The 21,464-nt window shown below is 42.0% G+C and overlaps 1 protein-coding gene and 1 long non-coding RNA gene across 2 annotated transcripts in view; one reads left to right on the top strand and one right to left on the bottom strand.

The window, feature by feature from the left end:
• Nucleotides 1–7,190: 7,190 nt before the first annotated feature.
• LOC119026106 lies at nt 7,191–9,555 on the bottom strand. Its single transcript, XR_005077042.1, has 3 exons — nt 9,347–9,555; nt 8,130–8,172; nt 7,191–7,767 (listed from the first exon to the last, which is right to left on the bottom strand). It is a non-coding gene; the product is annotated as an uncharacterized LOC119026106 (long non-coding RNA).
• A 272-nt stretch (nt 9,556–9,827) lies between these two features.
• Nucleotides 9,828–21,464, top strand: part of clybl (citrate lyase beta like) — a 63,249-nt gene continuing 51,612 nt past the window's right edge. Inside the window, exon 1 of the mRNA XM_037110220.1 lies at nt 9,828–9,961. Coding sequence (XP_036966115.1) covers nt 9,918–9,961 — 44 coding nt within the window. The 5' untranslated portion in view covers nt 9,828–9,917. The remainder of the gene's footprint in view (nt 9,962–21,464) is intronic.

The following is a 21,464-nucleotide window of genomic DNA, read 5'->3' as shown; positions in this document are numbered from 1 at the left end:
ATGACAGCTGTTTTGCTATGTTTTCATGTTTTCATGTTATAAGAAATGATATTCTAAATGCCAGTTTTAAACATTAATGAAGCAGAGGTGCAGCAAATTGTTAGCACAGCTTCGTAGAGGCAGAGTGCATAGATCTGAACTAATGAACCTAAGTTCAAACAAAAACTGAGCCAACAACTGCTGTATTTTTGATCACCGTTCCTCTTCAGTGCGTTCCCCAAACATATACATATTACACTTAAACAAAGCTTGTATTCATCTGTGGCCAGTGACAGGGGCTGCGTTTGAAGACGTGGCCTTGTCCCACGGTTCGTGCCGTGGCAGGTTTTCAGGTCATCTGAGGCGATGTGCATATTTTGGATGTCATCTTGGCTGTTGTATTATTGTTTTATTCACAGGGCATGGACTAATTATTTCAACAGCTCTCTTCAGTGGGGAGCAGACTGACAGTTGCCGTTATTGGAGTGATCAGTCTGTTTCTCGGACTCGGCTGAGGCTATTTGATGTATATTAACAATAATTGGTTCCACCGCCACAATGATGTTTAGTAAACCTTTGTGCTATTTTCCACGAGGATGCCCATGAGGAATTTCTGAGTAGCTGCACGGTCTACAGAGACGCCTTCAGAGTCAGGACAGATGGGAGGACTGCTGTCCTCTGTAGATCAGAGACACCACGACCTAATCATCATTATCACATACAGGACATACAGTCTCTGTCGTTGTCTTGTTGTCTCTTCTGATCAACAGAAAGGCTCAAATCTACCACGTACACTCCACTTCTATTACTGTAACAGTTCATCAACTGAGGCAAAAACAATGTGGCATTTGCTTTCCTGGATACATGTAAGACACCTAAATGGGATATCATTTAAGTTCAAATTTACCCTATTATATCATGACAAAGAAATTACCCTTATCACTGAATAAGGTTTGTTGACTAGGATGTGGAAAAGATAATGATTTGAGAAAAAATATACTCTAGTCAAGAAATCAATAGAATTTATCTGCAATCCAAAGGAAACTAAAGCTAGTAAATACACTAAAAATGCAGTGTTTTTATACAGCTGCAAAACTGTGATCACATTTCCGTTTACTTTATTCATTAAAACTTTTTTACCGCTTGTCTGTCTTGTCTTTACGTGCCTTGTCGTTCTAGGTGGATGACAAATCATGACTCAGAATGTCTGTGTGTTGTTATTGTTGTTTGATTTTGTGGCACAGCCTATTTTGTCTGGTGCTCCCGTTAGGTAATCTGGCAACCGTGGGCTGATGCACCGAGGTGGAGGTGTCTCCAGATCCAGCATCTAGCGGTGACTCCAGCAGGTTCAGAGTCTGCCAGATTCTACAAGTGAATGAGAGGCAGATGTGCGGTGACAGCACTACGCTCATTAGGCCGAATCAGTGTCACACTGTGACAACTGGCCAACTTGAGGCTTCTCTCGTCACTCAGTGTTTAATCCATTCAGCCAAGACCAGCTCGGACTCTCCCAGACCTCATTTCAAACCATTAACTGTTCTGGCATCTCTCTTTTGCCAAAAACACAACCTTTTAGGTTAAGTTAGGTGTCTGCTATGTTTTTAAACTAATTCCTTGTGTCCTGTGAATGCAGCCTCTTCACCCATAATAGTACAACTTTTTCTCAACACCTATCTTTGGTCCCAGTGGCACCCCTGCCTCTGACCACTAGTCTACCCCTGCTCCACAAGCCCAGCTGTGTGGTCAGCTCCGGCCCCTCAGGGCCTCCGTCCCTGGGCTGAAGTTGTGATATCTATTTCAGTCAGCTAGAGACCAGACAGCCGCCACTGTGGCTCCAGAGAATTCCCTGTCCAGCGATTACTGATGGTTGCGCTCCGCTCATATGCTTTAGCATCTCCTGTGTCCAAACTGCTTAGCATCTGATGGGTCGCTCTAAGCCATTAAGGCCAGTTTGCAATTATAGATGTGTGGCTGCTGGACACAGAAACAGATGTGCTTTGATCTATTTACGGTAGGGTGGAGGGGAGGGTGGAGAGTGGGGGTCATCACAGCTTACTTCCATGCGTGGGTCAGCTCACGCACCTCTGACACCCCTTGTCTTTCAGTTCACTTGACATGCACTTGTGTTTTCCAATCAGCAGAAAGTTTAGTGATGAATGGGCATTAAGAGAGAACAGCGATAGCAGCTGCTGTGTGTGCGTGTGTGTGCGCGTCTGCATGTGTGTTTGTGGGTGTGAGCACACATACATAATCAAGCGCGTGTGCATGTCCAGCTTGTGTGTTTTATGCCTTTATTCTGCATGTGCCAACCACAACCAGGCATGTGTGGAGGTGAGAGCTTGCTGAATGGAAATTCGGACGATCCCGTTGCACTAAATAAAAGGGAACCAATTCGAGCCCCATCTGTTTAAGTACCGAAATTCACCAAGGGGCAAAATAGTTAGTGTTGCGGTACATTTTTAACGCCTTGTCTCCTTTTTTCCCCCCTCAGCTTGAAGTGCTTTGGGTGGTGAAAAATGGAAAACAAATGTTCTGTTGACAGCTTTCTTATGCCCAGGGTGTGTGAGTATTTATATCATAAAGGTGCCAACACATCCTGGTTTTACAGGCTGACCATCGCTGGGGGGAGAAAAGAGGGGGGCAAAGGGGGGTTATCCTGTAGCTCACTCTGGTAATTACTAGATCAGTGATGAATAGGCCATGATAAGCCTGTGACAAATTAGCTTACAACTAAGTCCGCTGTGGTGTGAAATTCGTATTCATTTTAACAGAATTTAGCTTCATGATCGTGGTAGGACATCTGCAGATGGGACCTGCTGATTGCATGTTGGGGTCCCGATGCGGGTACATGGCAGTCAGGACCTGGACTGCATTAAAGGGTAACTCCACCAATTTTACAAATTAAAGTGTGTTACAAGTCTTGGGGAGTGCTAATGCACATGTGAAAAAAGTTGTATAAAGCCTGCTGTTGCTTAGGAGCCATGTTTTGAAAGGAAAGAAGAATGCGTGGTGTATTTCTGTCGATTCTGACCATGTGTTATCGTACTACCATTGTGAGACCAACACAGTTATTGGAGCGCAACATCACCCACAATGCAACCTGCCACTGAGTGACATCACTGGAGGCACTTTAGATTTAGATGCAAATCACATGCAGCTTCCTCTGGAGCCGCAAAAGACAGTAGTACTGTAGTACTTCCCAAGACCTGTGAACACACTCTAGTGCGTGAGATTAGTGGAGTGGACCCTTTAAGATCGAGGGCATGGTACTGTTGCTCCTGTATTAGCTCAGGGCACAGTAATAACAGGACTCGACCCAGAGTTTTAAGCAGAGCATGCCTCAGTAATATTCAGTTCCACAGTCATTTTTCCCTCCTTGTCACTTGTCTTATTGTCACCACTTTGCTTGTATTAAAAATTCACGGGTCACTTGTATGGCATTTAGTGCTTGTCTCCAGTGTACTGCACGCCTGTGCTAACTAGTCAATTGTGACCACTTTTCACAGCAGCAGCAACGCCTTGGGCGAACTGTGATTTCATAATGTTTACGGTGTCAGTGGCAAGCCTGACGGGGAAATGGTAATAACTCCGCAACCAATATGAATAATGAATGAACTCATATCATTTCATAAATCAGATGGGATGTACAACATATGGAAATAAGCAGGCATAGTCATGCCACTGGGTTTCACAGTTAAATAAATGCACCACATTTTAAGCCGCTTTTTACTGCTATAACACTGGATCCTGTACATGATATATAGCCCGCAGCGTGCAATGGGAACTCTGTCTACTGTACCATCACAGAGACGCATTCAACAGAGTGCACAGAGGGAGGCCAGCATTGACATTGTGCTGTAAGCAGGTCTGTCCTGAGGTGAACTATGTGTACACAGCTTTAGGTCCTCTCTGATGTAGGTGTAGCTCGGTCCTCCAGTGTCGTGTTGCGAGGCCACGATCCCACTGTGTTTGCTCCGTGTCAGAGTGCTGAGAGGAGTACTATGGGAACATTCATTCACAAGTTCAACGGAACACTGGTGACACCACACTAGAAGGCATAGATCGTGATAATTAAAAAAAACAGCGCCGTCATTTTCACCTTTATCCGCCATTCGTGCATCATAAACTATCCTACAGCTTGTGTCCTACCCACAGAAGTCTCGGCGATGCCCTGAAAGGCAAACCCGAGTGAAAATGTTTATTTATGGTAAAATTATAATATCATAGTGGCTGAACAACAAAAGCTCAATCTCTGAACAAAATAACGGGTGCCCAGGGAAGGTAATATTCGTGGTCTGGCTGGACCTGCTCATTAATTCAGTTAAATGAAGTGAGAGAGGGGGAATCAGAGTGAACCGAACGGGAAAAAAGCCCTTAAAACCATTTCCTGTGATTTGGGTAACATGCATGCAGAAAAGTCAAAGGCTCAGTATTTGTCTTTCCCTCTCTTGTTCTCTGCCTTTTCTCTCCATTTCTATTTCTGCTCACTTTGGTTCTCCCCAACATGTTTTTTTGTGTTTATAGCATTCCCTTTCTCTCTCTCTCTCTCTCTGTTTCTCCCATGATTGCTGGGTCAGTAACTTGACGGTGGATTGGGTCAGGGGGCGCAGTCGGGTTTTGTCCACCAGCTTTGGGCTGTGAAGGCTAATACCTCCTGACACACTCAGCTCCATCAGTCCCGGCCGCATCATTCTAGTAATGCAGAAGTCATCGGGGCTTGGGATTGCGTGAGGGCTCTCATCTGGAAACCCAAACAACCTTAACCTCATTGAATTCCTGTTGAAGAATGCAAAAATTAATGAATGGATTAAGTTGTTGCTTTGTCTCATTGGATTACGCCGCATTGTTTGGGATTGATGTGTTTTTTGGAGAAATGTCTCTAAATGTTCCTGTTTGGTGATCTGCCACTGCAAGAAGAGATAAAGGAGTATTGCAAAATATTTGCTCATGTTAAAGTCCGAAAACTTAACAACTGAATGCGAAGAGGGGATGTTGTAATTTCTGTTCAAAGGCCAAAGTTTAATCTGGATTGTGTGGCCTTTTTAGCTGGTGTGCTGGTCTTCTTCAACCATACTCCACTTCCTTTACAGGCACTCAGCTGAATTGTTGCTTAACCTGCGCAGTGACCCTGCCACATGCTATCTGCATCCCTCCACCCCAGATCCACCACTACACTATCCCCCTTGTGGGCACGGGCTTTGCTATGCGTCAACCAGAGCCACAGACTGGTGAGGGGAAATCCATAAACCGTGTGTAAGGGCAGAGGAAAAAAGTCAGCACCAGTGCTTACTCATCTGTTAAAAACGGAGTGATCTGCAAAGTTTGTATGAGAGGGTTTTTGACGGTGCCCTGCTGCTTTGTCAGTGCAGCACATGCTGCAGGCACTGGCATCCCCTATTGCCTTCCAGGTCATTGGCCAGGCTCAGCAGGAGGTGGGCTTCTAGCCCCATGACACGTCCCTGATTCACAGCTGGATCCGTAACAAGGTATCATAGCAAATGAGTCGGTAAAACATCACTGGTTTGAAGAGCGTGAAAAATTGTCATGATATCATTTGTAATTCCTGATCTGGACTGCCGTCGGTAGGAGAGAGAGAGAGTGAGGGAGAGAGTGTGGGTAATGAAGGGGTTTTTATTCCTCTTCACCATCTCCACCAGTGTCGGCCCCCTCTCCTCCCCACCGCCCCATAGCCTGACCCCCAAACTGATGCCCGAGGGGGGAAGATCCGAGCTAATGTAAGGAGGCAATAATTAAACATCTCGTGATTTTCAGCCAAGTGGCTTCAAGGTGTTGCGCCCTTAACATGAGAGCTTCATGACACATTGTCCTGTTCTTGAATGTTGTTTTTTTGCTCCTCATTACACATGACTCATGAGTAGACGTGATGTGTCAGACCGGCCCAATCCTGGTGTGTTGCAGTGCGAGGGGTGGTGTTTGAGGGAGGGTCTGCAGGGGAAGTTGGGAGTTAGTCAGATCGTCATAGAAGTATTACAGCTGCTGAGCATGTAAGTGTTTCAATTTACAGTGAAGTATGGCCTGAAATTTAACTACAAAAGTGATGATTCAAAGACAGACAGCACGCTATAAAAAACTTGCAAACATGTTATTTGTCAACAATGCAATTTTTTCATGGAAAAAACTTTACAAAGAAGATCTTGTGACATTTTTTAATAATCATCATGAGTAATTGAATTAAGTGTATTAAGTCACTCAAACTTTAGTTAATAGTTGATTTACTGTTAACAAACAATGGAATGATGAAGGAATGGAATTGATAAACCATTAGTCACAGCTTTATCAGCTATCAAAATGTTTATAGATGAACAACACAGTATTTATCAACCAACAGTATTGTAAACACACGTTGCAACTTTACAATAAACAAATGGTTTGCTTATGGTTGATAAAGCATGTCATTGTTTGTTAACAGTGAAATAACTATCAACTTAATTTAAATGAGCTATAAATTGAACTTTTACCAATAACAAAGTGTTGGCTGTCATTATCATTAACTAATTCTTCATTTCTAGATAATATTTTGGTTAAATTTTTTTAAAATCATTTTTAGATATTTTTCAGATTTAAAAAATACCCAAGAGATGGCCAAAATTGCCTTTTTTGTATAAATTATAGGTAGCCATAAAATATTATATAAACCACACTATGTATTATGCAATAAAATTACACACATAAGCCCTTATGATCTTTAACCTTTCTCCGTTTAGTACAGTTAGCTGTGAGACTGTGTGCAGGTTTGATGGATGCAAAGAATGGACAAACATCAGCTCCCTCTAAAACCACAATGGAGACCTTGGATCTAAATGTCATGGTTTCATAACGGATACACTGACATTTGTGTGATGGGATTTAGCCATGGGTTAATATAGCCATTGCTGGCACACTGCATTGATGTCCATCTCACTCGGGCTGTGAAGTCTATCTCACCATTTTTTTTTCTTTTTTTGTGGTGGCCTCACAGAAGTTTCTTTCAAAGGGATGAATTGGTTTCTATGCTGGTTAAAGCCAATTATTTTATCAGGAAAAAAAAAACCTGTTTGATATGTACGTTTGTTTTATATGATGTTAATGTGCCTCAGGAGCTGTTCAGATCATTTTTTTTGGGTGAGTGTCGGGCTGCGGGTGGGGGCTGTTGGGGAAGGCAGGCGATCAGCATTAAAATCAGAGCCATGTAAATCTAATCAATTATACAGTTTTTCAGATAAAATGTTGGTAAATCAAAACACATTTTCCAAAAGTCACAGTATAATGAGAAATTTAAATTGGAAACAGAAACCATTTGTTTATTATAAATGCCAGGGTGAGGTGGTGACTTGCCATCCATAAATTTCGTTATCCTTTCATATTCTTTTTATCTATGACTACAGCTTTGGCACTCATTCAAGATTTTAATGAACCCAGACTTCTGAGGCATCAAGGCCTAGTGATGCATTGTCCATTTGGATCAGGGAGTACAGAGGGGGGACAAAGGGAAAAAGCTTTTGCCTTTGACATAATATTTTATATTCTATTGCCTTACAGGGGGTCATTAGGTGATTGCAACATTTAACAACATAACAGATTGACAAGAATAAACACATATTCAGCATATATCTGGAATTAAAAACCAGGCTGACGATCTGCTTGTGCGTGTGAGTCAGAGTGTGTGTGTGCATGTGGCAAGGGGTGACTTGAATCAAAAAATAATTTTCTGTGCTTTATGAGGATACAGAGAACCCCCCCTGCTCTGGCGCGACCTGGTGTCGGCTGCTTTCTTGGGCTCAGAGGTTCCTAGGGGAGACCAGAATGGAAGTTGAGCATCTTGCTGTGATCCAAAGAAAGTGTGCCAAATGCTATCAAAACTGGATTAGTAGACAACAATTGTGTTCGATGAACGGAAAGGGGAGGGAAAGAAGTAGTTTCCAAGTAACCCATGGATGGAATTTTCCAACTCCATTGCATTTTTTATCCCATGTAGGAATGGATGCTCACATAAGCCCCCTTTGTTAAGGGATAAAATCTAGATAAAATAATCCAAGTTTTCTTATCTGATCATGACTGTAGCGGAGAAGCAGAAAGCATACGGAGATATATTTCAGATATAGTGCATCTAAACCAATGACCTATAAATATGTCATAGGCGGATCACTCACATTTCCTTTATTTATGTTGAATATGTTTTTATGTGTTTGGCCTCTGGAAGAGAAGGAAAAACAAACATAATCATGAATATCCAACAAAAATGACTTGGAGAATAAATAATGGTAAAATAATGACATTATGTAAGTGGTTGCCTGAATTAGACTGTTTTTTGCATTTGTAGTATGCCACCCAGTGTGCTTAGAGCACTGTATGACTATATATAAGGAATTCAAAGCATGCACTGTGTTATTATCACTCCTTATCTATTAGCTTACATTATCAGCATCATTCTGTTTTTTGGTAAATAATCACTTTAAACAGGCTTATTGCATTTCAATATAAAACAACACACAGTGAAATCTGTCCTTTAGAGTATTCTGCCTTGTAACATAAACAGACAGCTGCAATATAGAGCAAGTATTGAGGTCCTACTTACGTACTTAACCAGCAGATGGTGGCAGCAGAACTCGGACTATTAAATTACCTGACCATTTTTACAGACATGGCATAGTAAGCAATATGTGAACAGGTGTGGCAAGCTAACATTCATTTTTTTCAAAATACGTGAGTCCTTGGCACGGTGTTGCTTTGAGCAGCCATCTTGCCAGACTATTCATCAAGTCTGAGTCTCTGCTTCTGACCCATAACAGCCAAACAGTCTCCACGTGCCACCCTATGTTACAGAACCCTTACAGTGTGTCTACATGAGTTGCAAAAAGTTGATGCTTCTTGTTCACATTGTTTAAATTTAGTCATTTTGAATGGTCACTTATCAGCAATTAAAAAATAAACAGCAAAAACAAGAGAGATGTTAGCGAGAATACCCCATTTATCCCAGGTTGTGAGCTACCATATTATATAATTATTTGCTGGTGTTTAGGCAATGCATGTGCACTTACCGGTCTCTGCAAGAGGGGGAAACCACAGTTTCTCACATACATATAGATAAATACATTTTTCGTTTTGCTTTCATATAATCTGTGATGTCAATGCAGGGAATTTCCTACTGAAGACCATGAAAAGGTCATCAGGAACTTAACTCCATCCTCATCTATTTCCACCCAAGGTCTGCCACCAAATATACTTGGCTCGGCAGCCTTCATACAGTGAAGTAAGTCCAGCAGCACATACAAATTTAAATACAGCCACAGCCCAATGGCTGACATTTGGAGCAAATCCCCTGCTGACTTAATCATGGCAAATATTGCGTGTCATTTGTGCAACACACTTGGACCTGGCTGATGGTAGTGGTAGTAATTCGCCACTGCTGTGAGAGAGAACTCCTGGGGTGACGTGCCTTGTGCTCAAATCTCTCCCCTCTCTTGTTCCTCCCCTGTGTCTCTCCATTGCAAGCTCCGGTCTGTCTCTGTCCCTTCTGTCTCATAGAGCAGAAGGACACCAGAGTTATTGCAGACAGAGACCATCTGTGAGGCAAAGAATCCTAGAATGTAGCGAGAACACAGAATATCACTGATTCAGACCACCACCGATTACAACTGTTTATCGTTCTATGTCATTTCTAATACTCCTTTTGTATTAAACTGTACAATAAATGACAATGTATCAATACTGTAAATAACACATCTGGTTAATTTCCCATCTCGAAACGTGCCTCCTTGCTCCTCTCTCCACTGCAGCAGCTCCCTCCCACTGGCGACTTGCTCGCTGTTGTTTACCTCCCCATGTGCGAGGAGTCCTCCAGAGCCCGCCCCTTCCACTGCTGTAGCCAATCACAAACCTCGCCAACGGTTTCAGCAGCCAATTGGTGCTTGCTGTCACGGCGCGTCATCCGGGGAAACATGGCGGCGCACATCAGCAGATCTGTGACACGACTTGTCCCACAGTAAGTCAGTTTATGTTTTTATACGTACTCCGGATAAATGTGCTCTGTCTCTTGTTGGAAAGCCTGTCGTTGAAATGTGACGGAGCTAATGTTAGTCGATAAGTATCCCTCCATTTCACCGCGGCAGCTGTTCCTCTCTTGTTTTGTAGACTAGGGAGAAATTCAGAGGTTGCCAACGGTGTTTCCCTATCATTATACGTTTCTGTCATCGTCGTTTTGTCAGCCGAAATGACTAACTACAGACTAGTTTGTGGCCACTACAGACTAGTTTGTCGAATCTTGAATGTGTTTTAGAGAAGCTGGAAATGTGCATATTGCTTGTATTGACAAGTTTTGCCTCCGAAGATGAACACGGCTGTAGCCTGTGCTCTGCTGGGGTCAAGTGGCTCTGGATGATGGGGAGATACTCGAAGTTAGTCACCAATACCCCAAACACACTGACAGCAAAGTGGGCGAAAAGTACAAGCCTTGCTGCTGGGGGAAGTGTCGGTGTCAGAGTCTGACATTGAAAGCTTTCCTTTCTGAGGTGTCACCTTGTAGGGTGCAGGTGCAGTTTACTGTGTTGCTGTACCTGAAGCACATAACTTTTATAGTGTGGCACAGCCGGACTGGAGGTAGCTTGTAATGAATTTCCTACTCTTGTCTGACGTTGAACTATGTGTTTAATTTTGCATTCTATTGTGGTTCCATCTCGTTTTCACTGTGATTTTTTATTGTTATTATTAATGACAGTGATGGAAAACATTTCAGAGTTGTTGTTTGACTTCATGTCATGTTGCATTCGTATCATCCAGTGCTACATATTACTGACTGATAATGTCAGGTGACGTCAGTCTGTGGCAGCCTGAACTAAACAGGCCTGTGCTACATGGGCAAGGAGAGGTCAACACACTGCAACTTCAAGGAAGAGTTGAAGGAACATGTAGGAAAATGTGCTTATTTGATTTATCTCCTACAATTAGAAGAAAGAGGGATGGTATTGTCAAGCCAGTATGATGTTAGCCTAGCTTAGCATAAAGCCTGGAAGCAGGGGATTAACATCTGACTGTCTCCAACATTCAGAAATACCTGGCCAGCGCCTCTAAAGCTTTTGTTTAATCCAAACTCGAGCTGAAATGCTCACACCCACAGAACACAATACAGCTGCAGGCAGTTTGTGATGTTTAAACAAGATGTTAATCAGTCTGTTTGAACGACAGATGAAGCTAAAAATAAGGCTGAACAATTAAATTAAATAAAATTGGGTTAATTGCAAAATTGCAATATAGCCAAGTCCAATATCAGGAGCTGCAGGAGCTGCAGTCTTGTCATAACAGTTAAAATTGCCACAACATGTCATTATAAACGAAGCATTGTTGTGCTACAGAGATGCCATGGCCTGATGTTACAGAGTGTATTCTCCCGATATAAGGTAACATGATGGTTTTCTACAAACCCCAGCAAAAGTCACATAATTATCATCAGTTTTGTATTTTCAGAGCAAATAAAGCACGAAAAAACTATTCCAGCTAAAGTTTTTGTGTATTTTTCTGCCCTAACTGAAAGCTCCAGGTTTCCCCCAATAGCCCATGTAGCGTTTTACGTCAAGTTTTTGTTTTCGTTATTATTTTTTGAAGAGGGAGGAGATGTTGCCATGCACCAAATAAGAGGAAAGAGACTGAGGGCAAGACATGGAGTCCCTCAAGGTCAATTAAACCCAGAAAAGATAAGAAAATAGAGCAATATCTGCAAGGAGAAAACCATCCGTATGGAGGGAGTGGTCCGGCTGCGTATGCACAAATGCGATCTCGTGAGCACGAGGCTGTGATAGGCACAAGTTCACCTCTCCAGACTTACAACTTTTTAATCCTAGCACATCAGGCTGATGTCATTCTTCCTCTCCAAGTAGACTCATAATTACAATAATAAGAGAGTATAGAAGTAAACATGATTTATAGTAAATGGTAAAGTATGATGATGATTTGAAGCCCCCCAAATATTATATTTGGGGCAGCACACACAAGTAGTATTTATGTTATTTAAACCCTCATTGATAAAAAAAAAAAAAGAAAAAAAAAACACGTATAAACTCCGGAAAATATCTATAGAATCATATCAGTCACATGTCCACATTGACTTGTTCACACATGCAACCAAGGACGTTATATTAAAAGCTGGACACAGCCTTGGAGGAGGAGCCCCATTAATTTCTATGAAAGCTGCTCAGTGGTGTTTTGAAGCCTGGCTCTGGAAATACCCAGATCTTCCATGTTGGGTAGCACATACAGCGTGTGCAGTAGAGGGGAGCTAACTTCCGGTTTAGTGCCCTGCTAACCTAAATGAGGACAAAATAATTTAATCATTTGACTCTTCTAGATTTTCCAAATTTTATTGGACTGAAGGTCTCAAATTTTGATCGTAGAGCGTATTGTTTGTGGGGGTTGTGTGGCTAAAAACAATATAGCCACAGTTTCACAGACACTACTTTCACCACGTGAGCTTATGGCAAGATGTAATTTTGGTGGTGTAATTACACGGTTTGGCCACTATGAAAACTGATTCTTGCGTCGTTCCTACTTTGAACGAAGACAAACCACCTTATCTTTGCAATCTTCGTTGAAGATCCCAAAATATTTTCGCACACTGTTTCTAAAATGCCATAGGTTCCTGATTGTCCACTCAGGATGGCTTTGCTCACTCTTGTCCTCCACTTTTGTTGCAAAGAAAATAACATTACAAGCTTAATTTACTTATAGGTCAGTAGGAGATGCAAAAGGTCATTATAGTAAAAAAAATTTCCCCAAGCTTGAATGAATGTTGAATTTCAAATAAAAAGTTGCAGCTGTAAAACACAGGCACGTTGGTTTTGTGTGCATTTCTGCAAGCTTACGTCACGAGATTCAGTCACAGATGGCTACAGTCAAAGTTGCCTAGTGGTCTTGAACCTTTTGCAAATTGTCACGCAAATCTCATAGGAGTTATAACTTGGAACTTCAAACAGTTTGATTGTCAGTTACAACGAATGTAAGTGGGTTTAATATTCTAGTAATGTGCCCGTGCTGGTCAAGTACATTGTGACATGTGGCTCTAATTCAAGGCACATGAATTTCCAGAGGCACAGCGCTGACGATCCTGCCAAATTAGAGGGTGAAGTGACTGTCACGCCAGTCTCCTGTGTGTGTGTGTGTGTTTGTGTGTGTGTGTGTGTGTGTTGACTTGTTCTTGCGGTGATAGCGCAGACAGATCAGAAGATAAATATTTTCTCATTCTCAATGATCCCTCTTTTCACTAAACAGCACATTTTTTAAAAAAAATTTAATCTCATTGATTTATAAATTGGATGTTTAAAAAGATTTGTGTGTTATGTGATGTGTAGACTTGTGTGCATATTGCGCACATATACAAAGTCCACCTCTAATGGGATTCATACCTAAATTTGGCTGGTGTTTCCGGGAAGCAGTCGCTACATGGTTAAATGCAGCCCTCTCAGATGGCTGGAACTAGGAGAGGAATGTGTGTGCTTGTTTTATGGACAGCCTAGAGCCCTCGCCCTGGCATTGGCGGCAGACTGCTCTTTGTCACAAACACCCTCGTGTCAAAGATGCAACAGCATCCTGGAGGAAACATTGACTGCCGCTATGAAGTCGACAAGTGATGAAAGTAGCCTAGAGGTTGTCAATTAAGTCAGCCAAGGCCTGGACCTTATAAGTTAATGGGCAGTTTCCCCTCTCAGGGCCTGCGAGGGCTTTATAGCACAGCTTATAAAAACCCCAAGTGTAATGCACCCCTATAACGTTTTCAATTAAGAGAAGGGGCATAAAGCAGCGCAGACACTTGGCAGTCATGCTAGAATGTTTATAAAGTGGCATTTGGCATAAATTGGGAGGGGAATTTTCAAGTGCCCCAGTTGTTTTAAAGCAGCAGCTACTGTGCAGAATTTTATTTTGATGGCACTTCATGCTGACTGGAAGCATTACAGACTTCCTGGTGTCTTCCCATTACCAGTTCCTTCAGTTCGGTCATATGGACGCACAGCCTGAAGTTAAAAAGCCCCGTCTTCTCAGTTGTAAAAGACATTAGAAATAAGAGAAGACATAATTTTAATATACATCTGTAATGTTATACTGTCTTAATATTTACACAAGTGTCATTATAAAGGCATTAGCTTAGTCATTTAACAGAAAATTAGCTAATATCAATTTAAAACTGCCATATTATACAAGAGGAGGCAATTAAAGAAAATGAAAATAACACAGGCAGATTTTTATTTGTCAACATAATTAGCCGTTTTATGTGACAAATCCCCTGTTTTGTAATGCCATTGGAAATGAGAAATAATTCTAAATGTGCATTGAAAATCCCTTAAATCATCTGGTGTCGTCTGTGGTCAAGCTGGCCTCGGCTTCCGGTAGAAAAATAAATGAGTGTTGAATAAACACCAGTGTGTTGACACCTCATTTCCTCATTGATTGGTGGTGGAAGCTGAGCTTGAGGTGTGTGGCCATAATCCAATCAAGCAAGAAAACAACCATGTGGACTGTGTAACCACATTCTTAAGCGAGGACGGGAGAGCAGGTTGGCCAGTGCTTTCATTAAATGATTTAATGGCTCATTTAATCTTTTTACTGGGCATATTTTTGGCCATTGCCTCAGTATACTAAAGTCTAAAGTCTTTTGAAAAATGTGTGTGCCACTTTTAATAGCCTGTTTTCCTCTTGTCCTCTTAGATTCTGTGTGAGACATAGCTGATTTATCCAGCTGGATTAAACTACACCAGCAAAATACATGACGGGGTTCCAGTATACACCACAACATCACTGCCTGTGGATGCATTCACCAAGGCCTACAGGGGCATTTTTGTTACACTTTGCCTTTTTTGAGCCAATGAATCAATCGCTCTATTACCTGTTGTTGACCCAGCTAGTCTTGCCTTTGAAAATTTGTTACAGAGCATTAAGTAACACATGTTGCTGTGTGAAAACAAAGCTCTGGCGGCTGGCGTGGTGACCAGCTGAGTAAACGTGGTCGAGGGAGCAGTGTGGGATGGCAGGAAAGGGAGGCCTACACTTGTCCCAGCACCGACCGACCAAGGTGGATCCATGCGGTTGACAGATGGATATGTTACTGTGTATCCCCATCGAAAGGGGGGGGGGAGAAAAAAAAAAAGCCCAACCAAAACAAGTGCCTTTGCTCCAGCACTGAAGACTTTGATCAACAGCAGATCTTTGGCTTCAGAGTAGGACTTCTTTGGACCCCAGAGCGCACATGGAATCGCATCTGTATAAACACGACCAGGGAGGAATGTGTGAACAATGCAACAAAAGAATTTTGTTCTAGAAACGTGGGGTGGACTTGGCTAACGAGTGGTTTATGTGGTTAAGATTTTGAGCGTGGTGGTCGGATTGAATGAGAAGCTGGGGAAATAGTCTCTGTTTATAATGATAACACGAGTGGGAAACTTGTGCTTTTACTTTTTACTGATGTGAGCCAATACAAGTGCAGTGATGAAATGATCCTCTTTCATGACTAGCACGTGGTGTCAAATGTTTTGACAAAGCAATTTATTGGTATAGATTACTAATGATGTTTTTCGTTCTTAATGACATTACATTTTAATCAAGCAGTAAACTGCCATATCTTATATACAAACTGCTTCAAAAATAATTATTTGGGATCAGACATGTCTGCATTGAAGTTGTCTGAGTGATCCTTTATCTGTTTACATGCTGTGGTTATTATGTATTATGTATGTGTCTGTGAATACCGTTTATTGTAAATATGACACATATACCTCCCTATAGAGACCACCCAATATCCTCTTGATCGTCCTGACAAGTTGAACCCTGTGTGTTTCTCTATTTATTGAACTGTCTTAAAGCATTTACTGTAGGCATGACTAACAATTTCTAATAAAGAGTGTGTTGGGCTGGTACAGTTTAGCCCATGTAGCATTAATTGGGTAGCAGTCAGAGTTGTGTGTGGGCAGGATATTGCTTCCAGATTTGGAGTCAGCTCCACTGTCAAAAGGCCAAAAGGGTTGTTTTGGCTATTAAATAGATACAGATTTGGGTTCAATTTACACCTCTGAAACTTTACAGAGGACATTTCCATCACTGACTTAGATTCTTTATATCAGTTAAAAGGGCGAAATTGTCCCGTCCCCTTTTTCCTCTGCCATGGTGGTGTTTTGGTCTTCTCACGGCACCAAGGTTGGCTCATTGCCATGGTGATGCTCGGCTAGTTCCAGGGTGATGAGGTGTAATTTACCCAGCATTTCCTGTCTGATACACAGCACCCTAATGAGTAAGAGAGCTGCTTTTATAGCAGAGTGTTTGTTAACCAGACACAGCAGGGAGGTTATGAATGTGTGTGTGTGTGTGTGTGTGTGTGTGTATGTGTGTGTGTGTGTGTGTGTGTGTGTGTGTGTGTGTGGTTCTCTGAGCCATTCTCCCTTAACATGTTTGTTTAAGCGCATGTGCACCTATAGGTGGGACCGTCTGTAGTAGTCCATGGGTCCATGCTGTGGCCAACTGACTGCAGTTCTTGGTCTAACCCCTCGGTGTCAGTATTGACAGTGTGCTTTGTGAGATCAGCCTGTGATATTTGTTCTTGTCCCAAGTGAAGTTTCATCACACAAACTGACCTCATTAAACAGTCCCACACCATTGCTGAGTGACAAACAAGGAAACTTAATTTGCAACATCAACAACTGTGTCTGCATGATAAGGCTGTGCTCCGCTTGTGAGAGACCTCTTGCATCCAGGAGTGAAACTGTCAGTGGTAAAACTAGTAGCAATTTAAGATATTAGCAAAATGTACTAAACAAAAATTAAAACATGTGAATCACAAAAACAAGAAAACAAGAAAATGCTTAGAACTAAGTCAAATAATTGATAAGCCATTTGACAGAAAATCAGTGGGGTACTGAACTATTCAAGGTTTTTAAAGGTATCGACCATCTTTGAGTGTTTTTTGACTTTTGAGTAAGTAGTTGCAAGTCATCACATGGGCAGCTGTGGCATTTTACAGACTTGCGGATGATGAATGCTGGTATTAATCAGCCGCACCCTCTTATTGGCCGTATCGTCAGTTTCTGTTGCAATTAAACAAACAGTGCTGCGGCTGGATGCACATTACATGCACCCAAAGCATGAAGTTAATTTAGTGGTCCGGTGTACACAGAATATCCAAGACAAGCAACTGGGCTCTTGTGACTCAAATGATAAGGGTAGATTTTCCCATGGTGTGTGTGTTCATCTGTGTGTTTGTGTGTGGAGAGAGAGACAGTGACAGAGACAGAGAGAAAGCGAGACAGAGATTATTTCTTGATAATCCTGGATCAGACCTATGATTTGGTCAAATATTGTAGTATTTGAGTACAATACGAAGGGAATGATATTTTGTGCTCATTTCACTTTTATATTCCTACAGTTTCATAGTTTAATCGATCTTGTGCTCGCCATTATATATGTCCACAGTGTTTTGCAGCTTCTCGACAGTAAGGACATTTCTTATTGACAACTCCATGTTGAACATCAGTGATGATTGAAGATCATCAACACACAAACCCTCCACTGTCTTGTGACTGTATCGGTGAATCAATCGAACATTAGATAAATCCTCTTTGTGTTTTATCTGGCCATGCGGGAATGAGTTTACTTGTTTGTCTTGGTGTTTTGCCATATCTGAAACTAACTTCTCATCACATCACTGGCACAAGTTGCAGACAGGCCGCCTCCTGTTAGCGCTGTACTTCATTAGAACCAGGTTTCAGTGGTACCACACACGTTCAAACAGCGGGGCCATCTCCCCGGCATCAAAGGAGGTTTTATACAAAGGGTTGTCTCTGTGTCTGTCTCCCCATCAGTGTCTGCTAATGATGCATGCCGCACACGTTTTTAACATCGACACCCTCTGCTCCCTATCACTCATTCACACTCTCAATGTTTCCTTCCATTTCTCCCTCTCCTTCTCTCTCCTTCTCTCCCTCTGCCATTCGTGGTGTTTGTTTGGCTGCTGGGTTTTGTTTGTTTATTGTTTCCAGATGGCAGACGCAGACTTCATTTGTGCGGCTTTCAAGTTCCCAGAGAGCTTTTACAGCCTTGGCTCAAGCGCTTATCCTGTTTCCTCTAGCCGGGCTTTATGATGGGCCCTTTATACGTAGCAACTGGAAACAACTGTCACTACCAGTCTGCGTCGGGGAAGGCAGGAGAGCGCTCAGAGAAAGTGTCTTTTTCTGCGGGCGCTGCATCTGAGCATCTTCATTAGCGACAGAGCAGTCAAGCCACGGATGAGGGGAACAATGTGGTTGAACTTTCGCTGGCTACACAGAATTGGAGAGATCACACTCAACTGTGTTCAGTACTCCAAGCTTCAACTGCACCATCAGCAGCCCCACGGAGGAATGCGATAAAACGTGCTAAACTATTTTTTTTTTGTTGACATGACGGTTAGACAGCATGCTCGCTGTAGTAGTGAAGCTGGTAGTGTTTTTTTTTTTTTCAGGACCTTGCTGAGTCTAGTCTGGGCATCATTAAGCGCTGTGACATCACTTATTTACAGGAACCCAGGAGGGCGACTTGCCCAGTAAATGTGGGGGAGGACCAGTGCATGTCTTTACTCATCGGATGCGGTTTTAAGACGGGGCAGTAATCAAAGCTCTCAGCTATATAAAAACCCACCCCTTCTCCTTAAGGAGGCCTTTTCTTCTGGCTGCTGCTGAATGAGTGATTACCCTGGCATTCCAACCTGCCTAATCCCATTTTTAGCAGTGATTTAACACAGAGTAGCAGTGGCTAAAGCACTGCAGTCACTGACCTACCCCCCCAAAAATTTCATTATAAGCAAACGGCAGCCAGTTTAGCTTCATATGTCTGTAACGTGAACAAATAAGTTTGCTGACACTTTTTCTCCTGTCAGGACTCCAGGAAGCCAGCTGTTTCACTGTCCCATTCTTCATCCATTGAAGGTAGCTCGTGTCTCAGATGACATAATCTCAGGGTAACAATTGTGCTTGCCTATGATCCAACAGCGTCCGTGGTGTGCACAAAGGTGCCATCTCCAGTACACTGGCGATTGTGGCAGAGTCATCGTACTAACCCGCTCGTGACCCAGCACAAGTGGATCCGAGCTGAAGTGTGAGGGGATCCGACTTTAATGTTCACGTAATCAGTGGTGTTTGTGTTTTACCACCACTGAGCGCCTGGCTGGTCGGCTAATCTCATCAGGGTTTGGGCTCTGGTGTCGGGGTGAGCAAGAGGACAGCCTAGCATGACCCATATCTCCGTGCCAGGACAGCTACAAAACTCCAGCTCGACTGTGCAGTTCCATCAGAGTTTACTACAAGGCCCCTTGCCAGGGTGTTTACTACTGAACTGTCTGGCACAACAAGATAATGCCTGTGCTGAAGCCCTCTAAGGACACAGCCACTCTCACTAAGGAGGGTCTGCTCTTGTTCCTCATGCCAGACTCTTTGCTACTACATAATATCGTGGAGTAATGATGGGCTATTGGCTAGGTTTACACTGTAACAGGTTAATACTGTAAGTAGTAATCCTGTCTCTTCAATGCTTGTGCACGGGAGCAGACAATATTAGGAGAAAATGGAGAATGTGAGATAGAAGCAGGAGAAGGAAATATTGTTGTTTGTGGACAAATTTGATGAAATATCCTGATTTTCTTATGTATATATTGTGTTTGTTTACTTAACATTATATATCTACTTAGAAAGCCTCACTTCACATTGCATATCCTCTCTTTTTATGCATTCTATAAAAACCTCTGAGTTCTCTTTGTGAAGTCGGTTGCACAGCATTTGCTTTTTTGACATATGAATGCTAAATGGCATAAACTGATGTATAACTGTTTAGTAAAAGGTGCAAGTGTTTGTGCACTGACATCAGTGAATACCATTTAAACAATCCAGTGCACCCATACATGTTCCAAGAAAGGAAACAATACACTTTGATCATTTTGAATAGAAAAGTCTATATTTCCAGAGATGGTGGTTGTCTGAAACATATGCTGCCACATCTCCACAAAAACTAAGTGTCTGTTTTATCTCAGCTGAATTGGGAAACATATGAGCCAATTTTGTTGTTGCGCTGAAGTAAGTACACAGTTTCACAACAGTTTCGATTGACTTGGTGTGGCTATAGGATGTCAAATAGGCATGGAAGAGGGAGGTATGAGACTATAACCAGGTTATTGTGAGATTATGCATTCAAACATTTCACATTTGCTCAAGTGCTATAAAAGAATTTGGTTTTTTGAAACTGTGCATATGCAGTTGATGTGTGGGGAAAAGTGTTTTTTTTAAGTCTCATTTGACTGGTGATTCTTTAATTGCAGTTTTGTGAACTTTTGACAAATATAAGTGGAGTCATAAGCCATCTCCCTTTGATTTAGATAGGGGCCCCGTCTTAGCTCAAAATTACCACCTGGGGCTGTTGCCAATATGGCTGCCGAGTGGCAAGGCTTGCCAGAAAGAATCTTTGTGCAACATTGTCTCTAACTACAGTTTCAAAGATGGTTATAGTTGGGATGCACCTATTGTGAAATTCTTGGGCCGACACAATGTTTAATATAGTTATTTGTCCGACAGCCTGTACATTTTTTTTGTTGTTCCCCTTTGTGCCAGACATCATTACAAAAAAAATAACTCAACTGTTTTGAAGTCATGCATCCCTTCATTACATTATATTTGAATGAGACCAATTATGATTACATTTATGAAACAGCCTGTAATGTAACCTTCTTTCTCATGAGAATGTTTCTTTTTTTTGTAAATCAACAGCCCAAAAGCCATTTAGCCTGCTGTGCAACTACCCATTTAAGGCTGAAAATTGTTTTATGTCAAGAAGCAGTTTACAAATGTGCCGGTGCAAAATGAACGTGAGAAAACAGAGTGTCACATTCATTTCCAGGTGCAATATATATCCAATCTTTTTTAGGAATGAAGTACTGTAGTGCTGCAAAGATGCTCTAGTCTGCAAACATGCTCTCCATGTTTAAGAAAAAAAAAACTTAAGAAGAATGAAAATTACAACGCAAAAATGATATTTTCCAATAATTGTGATATTAATTTTAACAGCAGACAGTGTGAACTGAGACTGGATATTATAATATCCCTCTCAAAGTCAAATATAGTAGAATTTACAATGTACTTATAATTGTTGTTACTCAAGAGTCAGTAAATGTAATGTTAGCTGGTTCTCCATTGTGAAATACCCTCCATTATACATGTTGTTGTTTTAGTGAACCGACACCAGTGCACTCACTCTGCTGCACCCATGGGAGGTCAGAAACCTGTTTAGTCCCCTCCCTCAACCTACCGTCCAACCTCTGCGCCCACACACACACACACACACACACACACACACACACACACACACACACACACACACACACACACACACACACACACACACACACACACACACACACACAGGAAACAAATCAGCAGCTGGCTGTTTGATGGTCTAATTTAAACCAGTGGATATTTTTTAGCCATTTCAATCCCCTG

Source organism: Acanthopagrus latus, chromosome 9, assembly GCF_904848185.1.
Source record: "Acanthopagrus latus isolate v.2019 chromosome 9, fAcaLat1.1, whole genome shotgun sequence".
Taxonomy (NCBI): domain Eukaryota; kingdom Metazoa; phylum Chordata; class Actinopteri; order Spariformes; family Sparidae; genus Acanthopagrus; species Acanthopagrus latus.
This window is presented reverse-complemented; position numbering and strand designations above follow the sequence as displayed.